General features: G+C 41.4%; 1 protein-coding gene across 1 annotated transcript; it reads left to right on the top strand.

The window, feature by feature from the left end:
* The first annotated feature begins 1241 nt into the window (after positions 1 to 1241).
* Positions 1242 to 2914, top strand: LOC134080871 (interferon-induced very large GTPase 1-like). The gene is made up of 2 exons (XM_062537483.1): positions 1242 to 2762; positions 2903 to 2914. Exons 1-2 carry the CDS (start codon positions 1242 to 1244, stop codon positions 2912 to 2914), a joined length of 1533 nt encoding a protein of 510 aa, XP_062393467.1.
* Positions 2915 to 17385: the final 14471 nt, after the last annotated feature.

The raw sequence follows: 17385 nt of genomic DNA, 5'->3' as shown, positions 1-17385 counted from the left end.
CCCTCTTGGTGCCCAACCCATGTACACATAAAGTGGAATTCCCTCTCTGGGCACTCCGACAGATCAAAAAATCATGGCATAGCAAAACACAAACTCCATCAGACTCCAGTGGAAAGTATCATAACAAAGAAATGTTCAATACTCCAGTGCCAATTGTTTCATTTATTAGACTGGGCACTTCTAATTCCAACTCAAAATCTCAGATACTAAATGATGTCATTAACAAACAAAAGCACCCTGTGTTTTTTACCCGTCATTGCAAAGGCAGCACTCCAAACAGCCTGCTCATGAATGGAGTTGTGGAGATTGCGTGGTACTGTCCCGGAGGGAAGAAAGATGACATATTTGATGACTGTGTGGCCTTTCTGAACCTTCATGGAGATACAGAGGAACATCCAAAACAACTTGAGTTTCTTCAAGCAGTGAGTACGGTCAATGTACTTCTCCTTTCAGAGCATCATCCCACGAGTCCAAAAGCTAAAGAGATCTCCCAGAAGTTGTCCGAGTCTCCTGTCCCCTTGATTTGCTTATTCTCAGGCCATGACAAAATCCAACGGGGAAAAAACCCTGTGAAGGTGCGACTGGCTGCAAAGAACAGGAACCAGGCTGATTTCTCAGAGGAACTGGTTTCAAGTATCAAACGGTGTATTAGTGAACATGACCGCACTGCAAGCATTGAGAGGTGCTGTGAAGAGGCTAGAAAACAACACTTCAAAGTGGATGAGGATGAGCATTCAAATAAAGAGGGGCATGCAAATGCCCAGACATTAATTGCTGTTCTGAAAGATTTGAGTGTGAGAGATAATATGAACGATGATTTACCCACCCTGAAGGAAACCATTTTACCCCTGCAAGGTCCATTGTGGCATGGCTGGTGCACAAAAAACAAAGAACAATATCGACTTACAAGCAAAGGAAAAAATGAGAGTATTCAAAAGCATCAGAGTGAAATCTTATCAGAAATGGAAAAAATACGGCATAAGCAACTACAAAATGTCAATCCTCTCAATGACTTCTTGAGATCTTTCTTAGAATGTTTGACAACACCTACTCGGTTTGAAGACACACATATGTACATGTTGCAGTGGCTGAGAATCTTGCTGGATGATCTGACAACTCCTGCGCTGGCATCACTTGAGGAAAAATACCGCTCAACTTGGAGAAGAATGAAAAATATGCCCAAAGATAAAGAATCCGATGTAAATTTACTGCAACAAGAAATGGACAAAATAAGTAACAAAATGGCTGCCACTACAGTTGGAATTCAGCATATTATGAGAGAAGTCAGTCAACTCTATGAGGCCATTCAAAGTTCCTCAAAAGCCAGTGGAAACATTGCATATCCAAAAATAGCAGTGAACATGCTGATTTCTGGGTATCCAATTGAACTAATGGATGGAGATGCTGCCCATGTTCCATCAGTGTGGATTAATGCTGTCCTAGATAAGCTCATCAAAACACTTGGAGACAAAAAGGTGTTTGTTCTGTCAATTCTGGGGCTTCAAAGCTCTGGAAAATCCACACTGCTGAACACTATGTTTGGCCTTCAGTTTGCTACAAGTGCTGGAAGATGTACCCGCGGAGCCTTCATGCAGCTTCTAGAAGTGGACACCAACATTAGAACTAAACTTGGATATGACTTTGTCCTCATTGTGGACACAGAGGGCCTCAGATCTCCAGAGCTCAGTACAAAGATAACACTGAACCATGACAATGAGCTTGCCACTTTCATCATTGGAATTGGTGACGTGACTGTAATCAATATCATGGGGGAGAACCCTTCTGAGATGCACGACATTCTTCAGATTTGTGTGCAGGCCTTCTTGAGAATGAAACGGGTAACATTCACACCAAGCTGCATGTTTGTGCACCAGAATGTTGCAGAATCATCAGCTGGAGATAAAAACATTGAGGGAAGGAGACGTCTCTTGGAGAAACTGGATGAAATGGCTCAGATGGCAGCAAAAGAGGAGAATGTTGAGGGAATCACTTGTTTCAGTGATGTTATACACTTTGACATTGATACTCAAGTGTTCTACTTCAAAAATCTTCTGGAGGGAGACCCTCCCATGGCTCCAATTAATCCTTCTTATAGCCAGAATGTTCAGGAGCTGAAGACCAAGCTTCTAACATTTACAGCAAGGCAAAACAAATGTAAATCCCTGTCAGAATTCAAATGTCGAGTTTCTGACCTTTGGTCAGCACTCCTGCAAGAGAACTTTGTGTTCAGCTTCAAAAACACAGTTGAAATGGTGGCATACAGTTCTTTGGAGCATAAATATGGAGTTTGGTCTTGGGAACTGAGAAAACATTCCCTGAGCAGTCAAACTAAACTTGAGAATAAAATTGGCAGCAACTTGATTCAGGAAGTGTCCTCAAAAACTCTGACAGAAGAGTTTGACAAAGTCTACATCCCACTGAAGACTAAAATAGAAAGGTATTTCAAAGAAGACAAAAACAAAGAGACCCTCATAAAGTGGAAGGCTACTATTGACATACGCTTCACAAACCTAAGGAAAGAGCTAATTGAGGGAGTTATGCAAAAATGTCAGGAATTACTTACTGCCCAGCAAAACAGGTCAGATCTGGACCAGAAGCAATCCCAATACATGGATCAACTGACCAAGGAGAGTAAAAGGCTGGCATCTAAACTTAAAACACAGCATGCGACAGATGATAAAATGAGAGAGGAATTTGACATACTCTGGGTTGACTGGACAAGTGATGTGATGGATCGCCAGCCTCCTGAGAAACCACTTAATGTGAAAGCATTAGTAGAAAATGTCTTGCTTGACAAGTTCGAGAATCACGCAAACATCATAGAGAAAGTAAAAACTGGAACATTTAAGTTTGATCCGAAGAATCACATTCAGAAAAAATTCTGGGATTGGATATGTGGCAGAGACAGTTCTGACCGCAGCATCCTAGTTCTCTGGGAAAAGGCTAATTATAAAGTAAATGCATACATCACTGCCAAGGAAAATGATGGGAAGGATTTTGATAAAAACTTCATCTATGAAATTCTAACTGATATTTCAAAGACTATTGATGAATTTGAGAGCACACCAGAAAACCCTAAATTCTCGAATGATTTTAAGACGGACTTGTCTGTCAGCATTTGCCTGAAAAATGTTCCAAAACTTGAGAAGATGCATACAGATTTCAGGACAGCAAACCAACCACTAACATATTTACAAAGCCAGAGGGAAACATATTTTCAGTCTTTCAAGAATTACTGCGAAGGTGCTAGTTCTGTGACCATATTTGTTGATTTTCTCTGTAAAAAAATCACACCAAAGGTTCTGAATGCAGCAAATAAAAACACCTGCCAGGGAATAGCAGATATGCTGGAGGGAACCAATCCTGCTCTCAGAGGCAACCGATCAAATCTTGAGTTCCATATACTGAAAGATCTGGCAACACGGGAGAACTTCACCTCGTTTGAAGAGTATATTGATCACCCAAAACAATACTTGAACAAATTTATCCTAAAAAAGGTGAATGAATTTTGTTGTGATACTGAAAAGCTGCAGACAATACATAAGGACAATCTGAGATATCTATCAAATCAAATACTTATCGCAATCACAGAAGTAACTAGAGTAGTGCATGAAATGAAGGGAAATGCAAAACTGTGGCTCGACTTATTCTGCAGAAAGGTGGGAGAGCACATAGTAATAAAAAGGGATGAATTACGCAGTATTGAAAGTGAAGTCATCACTGACTGGCAGTTCCTTAAAGACACAATGACCAGTTCACTGGCAGAGATGGATAAGGATCAAATTCTGGATGTAGAAGCCATGAGAGAGAGACCTGCTACAATTCTGTGTCAGCAGCTCCAAGGATGCTGGGCACGGTGTCCTTTCTGCAGTGCCATCTGCACAAACACCATCCCCAACCATGATGGAGATCACAGCAACAAATTCCACCGCAGTATGGCAGTGAATGGAATACATTATTACAAAAGAGACATATTTTGCCTAGATTTTTGTACCTCATCAGTAGTCAGTGATGGAACTTTCAGAATCGGTGAGAATGATAGAAAGATCCCCTATAAGACATACAGAGACGCTGGACACCCTTATGATTCCTGGTGCATCACTGGAGATACCAGCTCTCAGTGCTACTGGAAATGGTTCCTTTGTAAGTTTCGTTCAGAGTGGCAGAAGAAATATGCTCTCAAGTTCAGTGACCTTGGAAAAATCCCATCTCAATGGGAAACAATCAAGAAAGACTCTGTTTTGGAAGAGTTGAATAAATTGATAGAAAAGAATCCACAATCTTAAATTTCAATATGTCTGTATTTTTGGACAGTGGAAAAACAGTTTTTTGGTGTTCATTAGAATCAATCAATCAGTTATTGATGGACTTCTCCTTATATTGATACTAATTAAGACAGCAGGGCACAGGCAACCATGGAACATTTTCAGTAAGACCTCTTAAATTCACTGAATAATACAAAATAAGTCATGGAGCAGAAAAAAATAACTGTGCAAAGTCTAATAGTACAGTAACTTCTTAAATCCAGCTTGCTCTAAATCAAGTAAAAATGTGTGAATGCGCTGCAATGATAGATAATATGTGTTGGACTACTTTAGATTTAAGATGTCTGGAATAAGTTTAAGGTGTTTTGTTTAGATTTAAGATGTTTTGAATCCCTTTAAGTTGTTTTGTTTAAATTTAAGATGTTTTGAATAGAGAAAATGTGATTTGAACAAGTTTAAGCAAAAGCATACAAACAGTAAGAAGTCAGCAGACACAGGAACACAACATAGAGAACCATTGCCGCATGTAAAGGTACATAGAGAGGGGTGCCCCTCTCGGGACGTAGAACAAGAATGAGAAAAAAAGAGCTACAAGAGTGAGAAGCAGGGCGGGAGCCCCTGAATAATCTGCATTTTTGTTAAAAAAAACGAATGTGGACCTGCCATTGCTGTCTAAGAAGAAACCTTGACTCCCTTGGAGAGAGTATTAAAGGTGTGTTGAAGTATGTCATGCCATTACTAGAAAGAAATACAATAAATACTCAAAGTAATAAAGATAAAACAAAGCATATGCCTTTTGAGATCCAATTTGATCAGTAATACCAACGTTGAGCTGACAAAAATGTGATTGAAACATAACCTTGCTTAAGCAAAATGTAATCATGCTATGAAAAATATAAACCCGCTTCAGTATAAAATGTATTTTTGCCATGAAAGTATCCATGCTATAAAAAAATGTTTCGAGTATAAATCATACATATGTTTGGAAAATAGTCATATTTCGAATAATAAATGTGTGTTGGAAGTTTCGCTTACTGTTTTTGCCTATTGCTTACACACGTTTTGCAGAATTTGGCTTATCATTTCACAACTCTACACACAGCGATAACACATAGCGGTAACACTTTAGAAATATAGCCGCAAGCGGCGATGGCGGGCCCGAGCACCTGCGGTGCGGAGACCTGTGACATTTCGGAATCTAACAAAGCAACATGAGGCGTGTTGGTGGGCATGTGCATGAGCAACACACATGGCCACCAAATTTGGTCAATTTTCTTGAATGTATGTGTCAACCACAACAGACAATGCGCTAGGTGGCGCTATAGAGTCCCTAAGCCACACCCTAGGCCAAAGCTGTTTTTCACTAGCGGCAGTAATAACACACAAGCTCATGAAATTTTATTCATTTTTGTGAATGTAAATGTCAACCCAAAATGGCTAACACGCTAGGTGGCGCTATAGAGTCCCTAAGCCACACCCTCAATAGCGATGGCAATAACACATGTGCCCACCAAATTTGGTTCATTTTCGTGAATGTATGTTTCAACCACAACAGACAACGCACTAGGTGGCGCTATAGAGTCCCTAAGTCACACCCTAGGCCAAAGCTCTGTCTCTGACTAGCGATAGCAATAACACATAAGTCCACCAAATTTGGTTCATTTTCGTGAATGTTTGTGTCAACCACAACAGATAACGTGCTACTAGGTGGCGCTATAGAGTCCCGAAGCCACACCTTAGGCCAGAGCTCTGTCCCTGACTAGCAGAAGCAATTCCACATGTAGCTGCCAAATTACATCCAATTTATAACCTATTTTCTGCTTATAACACCAACTTCCTGTTTCGTAATAAGACGCCATAATTCAAACCTTCGCCATTTCGATATGCTTCGAAAATTAAAAAATCTGTTCGCAATTCCTCTCGGGCAACCCCTTAAGATCCTTTTACTGCTCATATGACATGATTTCGATAAACCGTCTAGGAGAAGTGTTTCAAAATACATGATGTGCAAAAATCATAATCATAATCATAACTCAAATTTGTTTAAGATTCACTATGTAGTGTAAATGTAAAAGTTGTTTAGATTTATACAACACATCTGCCTACCAAATTTGGTTCATTTTCGTGCATGCACATGTCAACCACAACAGACAGCGCGATAGGTGGTGCTATAGACCCCCTGAGCCACACCCTAGGCCAGGGCTCTGTCTCTCAGTATCAAATGCAATTCTACATATGCCTGCCAAACAGGGCTCAAAATTAGCACCAGCCACCAGCCAAATGCTGGTAAATTTTGAAGTTGGCTGGTAGATTTCAGACAGATAATATGTATTTCCTATTGAATGGCTGGTGGATATCACCAGTTCATCTGTCTCTGGCTGGTAAATATTCACATTTCAAAAAGTTAATTTGACCCCTGCTGCCAAATTACAAGAGTTTTGGAGCATGCCAAGTTGGTGAAACGGCCAAACTGGCTAAGACGAAGAGAGAATAATAATATTGTGTGTGTGTGTGTGTGTGTGAGTGAGTGAGTGAGTGAGTGAGTGAGTGAGTGAGTGAGTGACCAGGAGTCCCTCAGCCACACGCTAGGCCAGGGCTCTGTCTCAGACTAGAGGTGGCAACACACAAGGCAAAGACAAATTTTTATGAGGATTAGAACTTGGGTCTTACTCAGTCAGTCCCAAAAATCACATCACAAAAATGACTTAACCTGAATAAAATCTTTATACACATGATCTTTTTTTTACCTTTTACTTTGCATCACACTGTCATTCTTGACTCTGTGTGTGTGTGTGTGTGTGTGTGTGTGTGTGTGTGTGTGTGTGTGTGTGTGTGTGTCTGTGTCTGTGTCTGTGTCTCTGTGTGGAGAGCGGGGGAGGAGAGAGAGACATCCAGCTGGGAGAGAGGGGAAAGTGTGAATAACTGTGGGGGGAAGGAAAGAGACAAGAAGGGGGAGAGTGGGTGAGCCACAGTGAGGGAGCGGCTAGGTAGTTCTGTGTGTAACACGCGCGGGCAGCAAGGAGTGGATAGGAGAGACCATAGTCATATGAAAACCTAAATAACTCACTTTCTGTTAATGTGGTTTACGTCGAAATTGCAGCATAGGTTGATATGATTATCATTATTCATCAACTCGCTTCAAAATATTTTAGCTAAAACTGTGTCCACCACAATCATTAATGCGCTTTTAAAAAACACAAACAACACCAAATTCAAAACTTTGTATATGACTGTCACTACAAACACACTAACTAATACTCCATCAAATTTCATCCAAATTAGTCACTGTTTTCTGCCTATAACACCAACTTTTTGTTTCTTTTATAAGACACCTAGATTCAAACCTTCGCCATTTCAATATACAGTGGGTACGGGTTGAGAATGCACCTTCTCCCGCGGGACTCCCGAAGAGATCCCGCAGTGCGTCAAGCCGATTTTTTTCGAGGCTAAGGCAATGTACCCAAACAACCACCAGGTGGCAGAAAGTTTCAACTGCATTTAATGATGAAGACCGCATATCCGTCAATAGTCGACTCCTTAATCTCATTGAATCATTAAAATGAAGGTGATGACTGGCGAAATTATTCAAACGACACTTCAATGAACCAGTGTTGAAATGAATGAAAATGGTTATAGAAATCGCCTACAGCCAGCGTTATAAGAAATATATAAGTAATAGTTAAAGTCTTCTTCCGTATTAAACAGATAGCCTATGGGACGCTCTTTGTTCCGTAGGCTATTTTAAGGAACTACTCAATGCACACACACTGGGTAAACTGGCGCGCTACAAACATTAAAATGTCAAATCATATTTATTTCTCTTTGTCGCCATGATATTGGGGGAAACGCGGAGAGGCGAGATGGTCAGTCCTCGTAAACTGGCGCGCTACAAACATTAATATGTCAAATCATATTTATTTCTCTTTGTCGCCATGGTATTGGGGGAAACGCAGAGAGGCGAGATGGTCAGTCCTGGTATTTTTTCTTCGCGTTTCGTTATAAGAAATATATAAGTAATAGTTAAAGTCTTCTTCTGTATTAAACAGATAGCCTACGGGACGCTCTTTGTTCCGTATTTTAAGGAACTACACAATGCACACACACTGGGTAAACTGGCGCGCTACAAACATTAAAATGTGAAATCATATTTATTTATCTTTGTCGCCATGATATTGGGGGAAACGCGGAGAGGCGAGATGGTCAATCCTCGTATTTTTTCTTCGCGTTTCGTTATAAAAAATATATAAGTTATAGTTAAAGTCTTCTTCTATATTGAACAGATAGCCTACGGGACGCTCTTTGTTCCGTATTTTAAGGAACTACTCAATGCACACACACTGGGTAAACTGGCGCGCTACAAACATTAAAATGTCAAATCATATTTATTTCTCTTTGTCGCCTCCGTTGGCCCTCTCTGCCACATTCGACAACAGCATTCAAGTTCCTTCTCAGCACGAAGACGTGACTTTGCTTGCTGTTGGCCCAGAACAACATGTTCGGATTCACCAACAGAGTCGCGGCAACGTTGGTAGATACGGATGCCTGCTTTTCAGAGCCATCACCACAAAGGAGCACTACAGAGCCTGGTGCAAAACCACCAACTGGGATGGATCGAAGGGCATATATAAGTAATAGTTAAAGTCTTCTTCTGTATTAAACAGATAGCCTACGGGACGCTCTTTGTTCCGTATTTTAAGGAACTACACAATGCACACACACTGGGTAAACTGGCGCGCTACAAACAGGCCATCCTTAAAAATATTGTTGTTTGCCGTAACCCGACCGACCCTGTCAATATAGGGCCGACTCAAACATGTATTTTTTTCCCCCTCTAGTCCGACCGACTTGCCGGTTGCAAATTGCGTTAAGACCGACTGATTTTTTTTTAATTCAAGGCCTATTCTTCAAACACCCAATACAAATGCAATACAATAATATTATATTTTCTTAAGTATTGTGAATACAAATTGCCTACATACAAACGTAGGCTGCGTTCTTTCTTCCAAATAAAAACCTGTGGCGTCATATGTTTGTTTGTCTGCGCTACAGGCGCATCCAGTCTCATTCACTGCCAGTGGTTCGCGCTTGACTGTAGCCTAATGGCTACGGCTGTAGCCAAGAAAATGTTCGTGGTCGACGTCAAAACTTATACTAGTTCGGGCACTATTATCCACCTGAAAACGCATTAAACACTTGAACATTTAGATGACTTGGCACGAAGTTATGTCCAGATATTTTCCCGGACCCATCCCTTCTCCCCATTCGTGTACGGTGACCGTGTCAACAGACTTAAATGAGACCTTAAGGTTTTGGTGGAAGAAACTCAAAAAATTGAGGACGTGCCAGCATTAAGTGGTTTCTTTTGGATTGAAACATTTAAGTGACCCGTTAAGGGATCGTTCTACTACAGGCTAGCAAGGACAGCTATTCTTCAAGTGGTTAAGAACTAGCTACTGGTGGAGAAAAGAAAGCAACGTAATGTCTCTGATTTGTAGGTTGCATTGACACGTCGTAGCGGTGGATGCAAGTAAACCGTATAATCTAGTTACCAGTAAAATCATTGAAATGAACATATTATTTTTTTCATAATAGATTTTCATATGATATATTTTTTGTTTACTTCTCTGACAGTAGGCTACAGAATATTTAAAGCTATAGCCTACTGTACATTTTAGTCAAGTCAAGTTTATTTGAATAGCACATTTTATACACAGAGGTAATTCAATGTGCTTTAGACACAAAGCAAATAGTAACAAATAAAAGCAGAGAAGGGCAATATAGTCAAAGAATAATTCAAAAGGTATAGATCATTATAAAGCAAGAATTTAAGCAAGAGTGTTTGTGTGTTGTTACAACAAATTGGATCTAGTCATAGGTGTGCAGATAACATACGGTTAATGCACCCTCTATAAAGTATGCTGATTTTTTGTTAAGTCACGTTCAGAAATATTACTATATTGCCAAAAGTATTGGGTCACCTGCCTTGACCCCCATACTGTATGAACTTAAATCACATCCTATTCTTAATCCATAGGGCTTAATATGACATTGGTCCACCTTTTGCAGCTATAAGAGCTTCGACTCTTCTGGGAAGGCTTTCCAAGGTTTAGGAGTGTTTATGGGCATTTTTGACCATTCTTTCAGAAACGCATTTGTGAAGTCACACACTGATGTTGGACGAGGAGACTGGCTCTCAGTCCCCTTTAATTCATCCCAACGGTGTTCTATTGGGTTGAGGTCAGGTGCAGGCCAGTCAAGTTCTTCCACACCAAACTCTGTCATCCATGTCTGTATGGACCTTGCTTGGTGCACGGGTACACAGTCATGCATATACCTTGTGGAAAGCCTTCCTAGAAGAGTTGAAGCTGTTATAGCTGCAAAGACTGGACCAACGTCATATTAAACCCTATGGATTAAGAATAGGATGTGACTGAAGTTCATATGGGGGTCAAGGCCGGCGGTGACCCAATACTTTTGGCAATATAATGTGTGTCGTGTGTGTGTGTGTATGTACATATATAACATGCAAATGTTTTTTTCATACCAACAAAATCGCCGTGACCAAAAATGTACTTTTTTTTTTTACCTTGAATCTTGAAAAAAAAAATATTTGCCTACCTACCGACCCAATTTTTTTGGGGGGGGGGCTGTTACTGCAAACAAAAATAATTTTAAGGATGGCCACATTAAAATGTCAAATCATATTTATTTATCTTTGTCGCCATGATATTGGGGTAAACGCGGAGAGGCGAGATGGTCAATCCTCGTATTTTTTCTTCGCGTTTCGTTATAAGAAATATATAGTAATAGTTAAAGTCTTCTTCTATATTGAACAGATAGCCTACGGGACGCTCTTTGTTCCGTATTTTAAGGAACTACTCAATGCACACACACTGGGTAAACTGGCGCGCTACAAACATTAAAATGTCAAATCATATTTATTTCTCTTTGTCGCCTCCGTTGGCCCTCTCTGCCACATTCGACAACAGCACTCAAGTTCCTTCTCAGCACGAAGACGTGACTTTGCTTGCTGTTGGCCCAGAACAACATGCTTGGATTCACCAACAGAGTCGCGGCAACGTTGGTAGATACGGATGCCTGCTCTTCAGAGCCATCACCACAAAGGAGCACTACAGAGCCTGGTGCAAAACCACCAACTGGGATGGATCGAAGGGCAAGCAAGCACTGCCACACAACGTCAAGACCTTTGTGTTGTCAACACTAAGCAGAAAGTTCCCTACGATGGGGAGAAGTGGCCGCAAGGACTGCATCGATAAGATCAACGAATGCCTTCGCAAGCCCCGAAACCCTGGCCATACATTTTCTTTCCTTTAATTCAATAAAACATTGTTTATCTGAAGAACTTTTCCGAGGTTGTCTTGTCTACCAAATCCTAAACTTAAATAGAGTAAACATTTTATCTTATGAAAAAACTCTTAGGGGGAACAGTTAGGCAGCCCTTCCTCCATTATCGTATTTATTAATTAATCAATTTATTAGAGGGGTCAAAAAAAACTCATAAAGTAGGCTAGACTAAATGTGTCACTTTAGTGATTGGCTCTTTCAAATGCAAATTAGGTGGATGGGATGGGATTGAATGGGCCTGCTGCAGGTGAGAGGACAAATCCTAAGAATTTATTGTTTTTAGAAAGTGCCATTATCATTGCCATATTCTCTTAAAACATAGGCTATATATTTGAAAACGAGTTGATTAAAGGCTTCTAATGGTGTTTCTATAATATGATAAAAGCAGAGATTGAGATGTGTGTTTGGAACAGTTTTTCAAATCCCCCGGGGGTATTTAGACTCCAGGGTGTTAAGCATTCACAACTGTCCCATCGCTAAATGCTCTCTTGTGTTGCGTGATCACACAAGTATACCTGTCGTAGTGTGCTTTTAATTTGATAGGCCTAATTATTATCTCCGCCAAGGATATAACAAAGTCTGATTTGCTATCCAGTAGCCTAATAATTAGGCTATGTGCCACGTCCGATTTCGCAAGTGGTGTAGTAGGCTACATTTAAAAATCGACAGCCGCCTGTGAGATTCAGTTCATGAAGAGCAATTGTCTTGTGCGATCATTCCCCCTCCCCCACACTCGTCTAACCAGTTCACTACATTATAGCCAGAGGGGTTACCAGGATGCAATCTTTGGGGGGGCATTTGGCTTACTTGGGGTGGCAACAAAAAAAGCACGATCTTTTAGCGCGTGGCCACTTGGCAGACTCACAGGGCCCATAGGCCCTAGACTAAACAATGTAGTCGTTGTTAAACCAGGTGAATAAATGTATGGGTTTCCCGATATCATTTGTAGTGGCGTTGTGACTGATACAACTCACATTCAATACAATAATAGGTAGGCTATACAGAATCATAGATGATCTGTAGCCATTCTATCTATCAATCTGTCTATCTATCTATCATGCATCAGCCAGGAGACATAGTCAATGAAAAATACACAAGACTATTAGTGTGTCACAATTGTTTTGATACTGATAATAAGTTAAGAATTTTGATACTTTCTTGATTTGATTTGGGAGTCCCACCACACCAGTGGAGATCAAAGACATTACAAGGCATATTCTTCCCCCAACACACTCAGTGAAAAGGTGGCTTTGTTTGTATTTCAAACATTTTGAAATTCATATTAAGTTTACATTATGATAGGCTAGCCTATGCGTAATTAGTTATATTAAGTTGACTATTTCATATAGATTTTTTTTATTTTGACTCACATTTTACATGATTGTCATATTGATTTACATGTATCTTTAATGTCATTGAGTGCCTGTCACTTTAAGAGAACGTGAGAGTAATTAGGCTTCAGTAATGATATTCGGCTAGTCTAAAATAGGCATAATGCATAGAAATATGTGGAAGCAATGCGTTGATTCTATGTGGTTTAAATAAACGTTCAAAAAAACAAACAAGAAGAGCACAATATGCATGCAGTGATTATTGTGGGGTGCTATTACATACAGAGCGAAGTTGGAGACCTGTGTATGTGCAATTTAAAAGCTGGATTACTCGGGAATGGCTTATTGTACAAATTAATGCTTTATAGCCTCGTAGTTGGTAAGGTCTGCCATTTGTTTTGATATGGTTTGCCACGTGTAGGTTGAACGAAGAGCTTGAGATATTTTACCGAGGGTAATGTTGTGGAGATGGAATAAAAACGATTACATTTCATGTAAATTCAGGTTGATTTTCTCGCGAACTGTGTATTACAACAACTAGTGTTTAATATCATCGGAAAGCTAAGATCGTGCTCTGTCAGGTGATATGCATATGATATCGGTGTGATTAGAACTTCGTGAGCAATCCAATACAGAAGAATGGGTGTGCATTTGGCACTTTTCGCAGATAATGCGAATGTTAATGCAGCCCTTGCCTAAATTCATATTGATTTTCTCGCGAACCGTTTTTACAGCAACTAAGTTCTTAATACCATCAGAAAGCTAAGATCGTGCTCTGTCAACAAGTGACACTATATATTAGTATGACTAGAACTTCGTGAGTAATCCAACAGAGAAGTGGGTGTGCATTTTCCATTTGTCGCCCGTCGCAGATCATTTCTCTGGGGTGGCAGAGGTTATCTTTGGGGAGGCATTGCCTCCCCCAGCCTCCCCCTAGACACACCCCTGTAGCCTACCTATATGCGGCACTGAGGACTACACTTGAGCCCGACACTATGTCAATGTAAAAATGTGCGTGAGTGCGCGCTGATCCACGAATTAACATATTAACTTTTCTTTTCAGCAGACATCGCAATAAAAAGGATCCTTTTTTAACAAATCGATGCATTTTGGTTTAATGGCTTCCGGAGAGGTTCCTCGACTGGGTTTCGAACCCCGGTCGCTGGCGTACGACACCTATGCTTCAACCACTTGCGCCACAGCTGGATGTGAACTCCAACAAGCTTTATTCGGAAAATGTACTTGAAACGCCGATCAAAAGTTCTGACATGTTAAACTGACGTTAGTTATTAATTCACCACATGATAAAATGCTGTCATATAGCTTGACGCCCAGCAGCCTATGGTAGTCTATGCCTATCTCTGAATCAACATGAACATGCATACGATACATACGTTGCTAGAAACTTATTTTGCGGAGCTAGGCCTGCTAGTCGATGGTTACAATGAATTACCCTCACTGCCCTATCGCATATCTGACCATCCATTGTTACAATGTTACAAAATGCGCGATCTTCTCCATGCATGTAGCCTACGGTTATAAGTAAAGTGACAAGCATAGGCATGTATTAAAGAGATTTCTGTTAAATACATTTTATTTTCAGTCGTCAAAAGTGGTGGGGACAAAATCTGTGATAACAAGTGCTGGGTACATGTAGGCTACCCAGCGTCGCCGGTTAAAATGAACATGCCTCCGTTTTAAAATAGCCTACACATTTCTAAGTATTCCTAGCATGTAAATGTTGCCAAAATGTCCATCTTGTCCATCTCTTTCGTCTTCGCCTTGACGTTGACAATAATAGCCTATTCACGGAAATGCGGTCTTGTAACCGTAATGAATTCATGAATCAATCTAAGGTTGCCTTTCGAGTATTTCAGGTTGAATTGAAGGCTATTTCCTTCTGATAGGCCTATATGTTTCTAAAACCATTTTCATTCATTTCAACAATGGTTTATTGAAACGTCGTTTGATTAATTTCGCCAGTCATCACTTTCATTTTAATGATTAAATGAGACGGATATGCGGAGCATTTCTCTCCCTCTCCATTGACCAAAACGTTGCTCTGGCATCTCTGCTGGACTGACTGAGTTATAGGCTACGTCGAGTGAGAGAGCTGTGAGATAGGCTGTAAACATTCGAAAACTCTGCAACTGCAATCTAACATGCCGAGCGTCATGTCTCTTTTCTCCGCTTGTCACCAGCGCGGTGTCCTCGGGTTTTTCCATGAGCCGAACCTTCATATTATTAGGGCGGTCTATGTTGCCCCCTTGCGGTTGCAGTTTTCCCGATGCTTCGGGAGTCCCGATGTGCGGGAAAGAAAGGAGCATTCTCAACCCGTACCATCTGTACTTTTGAAATTCAAAAATCTGGTCGCAATTCCTCTCAGGCAACCCCTCAAGATCATTTTAGTGCTTAAATGACATAATTTCGATAAACCGTCTAGGAGAAGTATTTCAAAATACATGATGTGCAAAAATCAGAAAATCTCACATAATTCAAATTCTTCTAAGATTCACTATATAGTTTGAATGTAAAACTTGTTCAGAATAATAGAACACACATGTCCACCAAATTTGGTTCATTTCCGTGAATGTATGTGTCAACCACAGTAGACGGCGCGCTAGGTGGCGCTATAGAGTCCCTGAGCCACACCCTAGGCCAGAGGTCTGTCTCTCAGTAGAGGCATCAATTCTACAGGTAGCTGCCAAATTTCAAGAGTTTTAGAGCATGCCAAGTTGGTGAAAAAGGGCAAAAAAGTTAAGGGTAAGAGGAATAGAAGTATAAATATAGCCGCAAGCGGCGATGGCGGGCCCGAGCACCAGCGGTGCGGAGACCTGTGAGATTTTGGAATCTAACAAAGCAACACGTGCGTGTTGGTGGGCATGTGCATGAGCAACACACATGCCCACCAAATTTGGTCAATTTTCCTGAATGTATGTGTCAGCCACAACAGACAATATGCTAGGTAGCGCTATAGAGTCCCTAAGCCACACCCTAGGCCAGAGCTCTATCTCTGACTATCGATAGCAGTAACACTAGACAGACACAGACAGAGGGGGTAGAGACAAATGGATCAATAGAATAGAATATACACTTTTTTGATCCCGTGAGGGAAATTTATTTCTCTGCATGTAACCCAATTTAACCAAATTAGTGAACACACACAGCACACAGTGAACACACAGTGAGGTGAATCACACACTGACCCAGAGCAGTGAGCTGCCTGCCCAACCAGCGGTGCTGGGGGAGCAGCGAGGGGTTAGGTGCCTTGCTCAAGGGCACTTTAGTGGTGGACTGGTTGGGGATTGAACCGGCAACCTTACAGTTACAAGCCCCAAGCCCTAACCAGTAGGCCACGGCTGCCCAGAGGGAAGGAGGGAGGGAGGAAAGAGGGAGGGTGTGTGTGTGTGTGTGTGTGTGTGTGTGTGTGTGTGTGTGTGTGTGTGTGTGTGTGTGTGTGTGTGTGTGTGTGTGTGTGTGTGTGTGTGTGTGTGTGTGTGTGTGCGTTTGTGTGTGTCTGTGTGTCTGTGTGTGTGTGTGTGCGCGCGCGCGCGTGCGTGCGTGAGAGAGAGAGAGAATGACGGGGGAGGGGTGAGAGAGTGTCTGTGAGTCTGTGTAGAGAAGTAGCAGGGGACGAGAGAGACATGCAGCTGAGAGAGAGAGCACCTACTCCTGCTCAGCTAAATGGATGGAGTATAAGACATATGCAAACACAAATAAACCTAAATACTCACTTGCTGTGAACATGGCTAAAGTCAAAATTTCAAAATTGCAGCATAGGTTGATATGATTATAATTATTCGTGCCCAACCAGCGGTGCTGGGGGAGCAGTGAGGGTTTAGGTGCCTTGCTCAAGGGCACTTTAGTGGTGGACTGGTTGGGGATTGAACCAGCAACCTTCCAGTTACAAGCCCCAAGCCCTAACCAGTAGGCCACGGCAGCCCAGAGGGAAGGAGGGAGGGAGGAAAGAGGGAGGAAAGAGGGAGGGTGGGTGGGTGGGTGGGTGTTTGTGTGTGTGTGTGTGTGTGTGTGTGTGTGTGTGTGTGTGTGTGTGTCTGTGTGTCTGTGTGTCTGTGTGTCTGTGTGTCTGTGTGTGTGTGTGTGCGCGCGCTTGGCGTGCGTGCGTGAGAGAGAGAGAGAATGACGGGGGAGGGGTGAGAGAGTGTCTGTGAGTCTGTGTAGAGAAGTAGCAGGGGACGAGAGAGACATGCAGCTGAGAGAGAGAGCACCTACTCCTGCTCAGCTAAATGGATGGAGTATAAGACATATGCAAACACAAATAAACCTAAATACTCACTTACTGTGAACATGGCTAAAGTCAAAATTTCAAAATTGCAGCATAGGTTGATATGATTATAATTATTCGTCAACTCGCTTCAAAATATTTTAGCTAAAACTGTGTCCACCACAATCATTAATGCACT

The sequence above is a fragment of the Sardina pilchardus genome, chromosome 5, assembly GCF_963854185.1.
Source record: "Sardina pilchardus chromosome 5, fSarPil1.1, whole genome shotgun sequence".
In the NCBI taxonomy this organism is placed as follows: Eukaryota; Metazoa; Chordata; class Actinopteri; order Clupeiformes; family Clupeidae; genus Sardina; species Sardina pilchardus.
This window is presented reverse-complemented; position numbering and strand designations above follow the sequence as displayed.

What these genes read in the sequence shown, in the direction of transcription:
- LOC134080871 (XM_062537483.1), top strand. Translation starts at nt 1,242, where the DNA reads ATGGCTGCCACTACAGTTGGAATTCAGCATATTATGAGAGAAGTCAGT.